Raw genomic sequence first — 3,938 nt, 5'->3', positions numbered from 1 at the left:
TGCAAGCGAGATACATTTTAGTTCCTTAGACTGGAATAGCTATGGTTTTCTAAGCTCAAGGCCATCTGCTGCTTACAGATACAGCCCACTGAAGATGGCCCCATGGGACTGCATATTCATCTACTGCTTAGCAACTTTCCTCCTGGTTTTAAATGCTGTGAATATATCTTGTCAACATCTACTAAGAACTCCGATCATTCCTACAAAACCTCAATTACATTCCATCCATGGAAATTATATAGCTAACTATTCTAACAAAAATAACCCTAGCTGAAGAAGCTGAGACCATTGAAGATGTCAGCAGCTACTCAGAATCAATTTCTAGCAGTTGTCATTTCTTTTTTGGGGGTTCTTGTACTCAGGAAGTGTTCTTTCCATCAGAGCAAATTATGCTTACAGTGAAAAAAACCAAACACAGTGTAAATATTTTTTGTCAAGTATTGCATGTTTCATTTGCTTAAAGTGTAAGATGCTAGCTGGTTCATTGCTGAGCCTGTCTGGTAGCCCGAATGAATGCTGGGTCATCTCTGCTGCGTGTTTGCTCCAGCCGCTGACTTGACGTGCATCGCTGGTGTATGAATTGTAGTAATGCACGTTTAATTCATCCTGCCCATACAGTCTGTCTGCTGGACACAGGACTGTTTTCAGTTCCCTCCTTCCAACCGTCTGCCAAATCATTTCAGAATACATTCTTTCCTACGCCCCGGCTCTCAAACCATTTGGAGCAAAGTCCCTCACCTATCGTGGAGAGACTACTTCTGCCATAGTGGATGGTCTGCAGCCTGGGGAACGCTATCTTTTCAAAATCCGGGCCTCAAACAGGAGAGGACAGGGTCCTCAGTCCAAAGCCTTCGTTGTCGCTATGCCAACAAGTAAGCATCATGTCTTCCTGGCTCTGTCTTGTCATTACTGCTATTTGTTTTGTGTTTCTTTGAATCATGGTCTTGGGTGTCGAACTTCTCGATCAATGATTTTTAGGGCTAAGTTTGCATATTGATTTTGAAAAGACTTGTATGTGGATTTTTAAAAATATTTAAAAATCTAATCCCCTTACAGTCTCCCACAAAACTCAAATGCTGGTGATTGCCAATGGTGATCTCCTATCAGTGTCAATTTGAGGATTACTGTTTTAGGGAAATGACCTTTCTTAGAAGTGAAATGTGACATTTTAAATTATGACCCTGCTTAATATGCTCTCTTCAACTGCTAAATTGTGTTTTACACTTTTGGTTTCCATTCCATTGTTCTGGGGAGAATTCTGTTACCTAGTTTATCTGATCAGTATGAAAACCAAATAGATTAAGAAAGATCCTAAAATATGTGTGGGGGTCTTTTTTGTACTGTTTTCTTTTTTTGTTTCTTTACATTTATGGTGAAGACTCACCAGCACATCCCCTAGTTGTGTGCTGTGTGGACCCACCATTTACCGCAATGTCCACCAACTTTGTGCTGGAAAAAACAGAAATAGGTGAACCTTGCTTCCTCTACATCCCGCATTGTTATGTAAATTTCCTCCCCTATACCTCCAGCCCTTTTCCCTCAGTCAATCTCCTCTCAAGAGTCAGTTCTAGGCATGTTTTAGGAGTAATGTTTTGCCTATCCAGGAATCTTTTTAAGTCATAGTATGGAATTTCAAATTTGCTCATTGTTAAAGGAATTTTAAGCAAGAGGAAGGAGGCAAGGGCTGAAGTATTAGGAGGACAGAGAAGTCTTTGTAAAGTACCAGAAATTACACATTTTTTGCTCACCCAATCACTTGTAAGGCAGACTCAGCATATTCCCAACAAAGAGTAGATCTTGCAATGCTGTGTGCCAGGCTTAGACATATTTCTTGCCTACACTGCTCAGAATAGCTACAGGTCTTACGTAATATACTGACAATTAGTTATGTGAAAGAAAAATCTCACCTAAGATTTTGCATTTAAAAAATCATGAAATTATTTTAAAGTACTCGTTTCAGAATTCCTTCAAAGTTGTTACATAAACTTAATTCAATTTACAGAGATTCAACTCCCACATATTTTCTAGGAATATGTCTATGAGTTAGAGCAACATAAGACCCCAGAGCAAAATATAACTTTTCCAGAAATTATGAGAAGTAGGAAAATAAGTGTCCAGTGTTCTATGGGGTTAAAAGCCATCAATTACAACGAGCCATGTTAGACTTTTTCCCCAGTGCCACTGTAAGCACTTTGTGTTGCACAGCTTTTGAGTTTCTTATCTGAAGGTAACTTCTTTCAAATTTGTTGCAGTCAGGACGGCTGAGTCAGCTGTTGACCAGAAGGCAGACATGGAGGATGATTCCAAGCCTGAAAAACCCAAGCCTTCACCATCTTCTCCCAAAGTCTCAGCTTCCTCAAGACACACTCACTTGCCTGTTTCTCCCCACAGTGGAAATGCCAAGAACCTTCTTCTTGACTTGAAGAACAAAATATTGGCTAATGGTGGGATTTCCAGAAAGTCCCAGCTCCACCCAAAAAAACCTGAAGATTTGGACCTTCAGTCAACTGAGGTCAGCGAGGAGGAGATGGAGCACCGGTCAGACCCACCCACCGCGTCCTCCCAGACCGCAGACCAAAGGCGCACGCTGAGGCCACCACCTCCCAGTAGGTCTTTCCCTGCTGCCTTCATTCCTGGGAGGACTGTGGTTCGAGCCCAGGCGCAACCCGAAAGGAGGACATCCCATTCTGGGGGCCTGGAGGAAAACCAGACCGTTCCAGGCGCACCCTCAAGACTGTCTCCGCTCGGGGCCTCGACTAGGTTGCTGCCGTCTGAACCGCGAGCTGGCTCTCCACTCTCCAGGGGCCTGAAAGACGGCCAGGACGCGCGGGCCACCAGTTCCAATGCACCCTTACTGTCCACAACGGCTCCCACAGCCTCTCGTCTTTCCTCCAGGACACAGATCTCTGATGGCGACAGCGACACTGACAATGATGCAGAATACAGAGCCAGGCAGACAGAAGCCACTGCCCCCACACTCCGGGCCCGGCTACCAGCAAGTCGCCCTGTCTCTGGACATCTGAGTTTTTTCAGAAACAGGCCCTTTGGCGCCAACGGTAGATATCCAAACAGGTTTGGCAATGGCCGTGGGTTGCGGTTCCAGCCTTCCGCTGACCCCCAGTCCACCATGTCCTCCCGAGTGACCTCCAGGGTTAACTCTCACCCAACCTCCAGTCAGAGGCTTGGCGCAAGCACCCAGGGACGTGAGGAAGAGAGGGACGCGGAGGGGGAACAGCCGCTGCCTGCCACCACTGTGGACGACTTCGAGCCCTCCTCCTCCAGGCAGCCTGCCTCCCGGGCGCCGGACCACCTCCGAAGGGTCCTTCAGAGAGGGCCCAGCGTGCCCCGGAAAGAGTCTCTGTCGGGATACCCCAAATCCGCGGTGGCGTCTCCCTCCGCTTCGGCAGAAGCGCCTTCTCAGGGCAAGTTGGCGTCGCTGCCCTCGAAGGCCCAGGACGTTCAACACAGCTCAGACACGAAGGGCGATGTCCTCCAAATACAGCCAGTGGCCTCGGGGCGCCAGCCTTCCCTGGCGCGGCCACAGCCCAGTGTCCCCAGAAGGACGGTCCCCGGCCCAGGTCTGGGCGCCAGGGCTGCCGCCTCCGAGAAGCCACCTTCCCCACATCGCCCCGTGTCCCAGCACCAGCCCGGGGGTCACCAGGACAAGGGCTCGGGCCACACACTCTCCAAACCCGGGCAGGAGCCGCCTCAGCCACGGGCCCGCCAGCCCTCCTTTGCGTCCTCTCCGCAGGGTCGGGACGCGGAGGCCGAGCACGACTTCAACCGAGGGGACAGCTCGGAGGAGACGGCCCCGGCCCTCTCCAAGCACCGCCAGCTGGAAGGCCCGGGCTGGCTCCCCAAGGCCGGCCGCTCCCCGCCGACGCCGCGACTCCGGCTCCCCGGCCGCGCAGGGCCCCCGGCGGGGGGAAAGCACGGCG

The 3,938-nt window shown here is 49.7% G+C and overlaps 1 protein-coding gene across 1 annotated transcript in view; it reads left to right on the top strand.

Annotated features, from left to right (window-relative positions):
- The window catches only part of FNDC1 (fibronectin type III domain containing 1), a 128,737-nt gene that overhangs the window by 74,369 nt on the left and 50,430 nt on the right, over nt 1-3,938 (top strand). The window contains exons 12-13 of the mRNA XM_042781576.1: nt 684-872; nt 2,271-3,935. Coding sequence (XP_042637510.1) covers nt 684-872; nt 2,271-3,935 — 1,854 coding nt within the window. The remainder of the gene's footprint in view (nt 1-683; nt 873-2,270; nt 3,936-3,938) is intronic.

Source organism: Orycteropus afer, unplaced genomic scaffold (genome assembly GCF_000298275.1).
Source record: "Orycteropus afer afer isolate SDZICR_OR568_19922 unplaced genomic scaffold, OryAfe1.0 scaffold00135, whole genome shotgun sequence".
NCBI classification, from domain to species: Eukaryota; Metazoa; Chordata; class Mammalia; order Tubulidentata; family Orycteropodidae; genus Orycteropus; species Orycteropus afer.
Note: the sequence above shows the minus strand (reverse complement) of the source record. Positions and strands in the feature narration are given on the sequence as shown.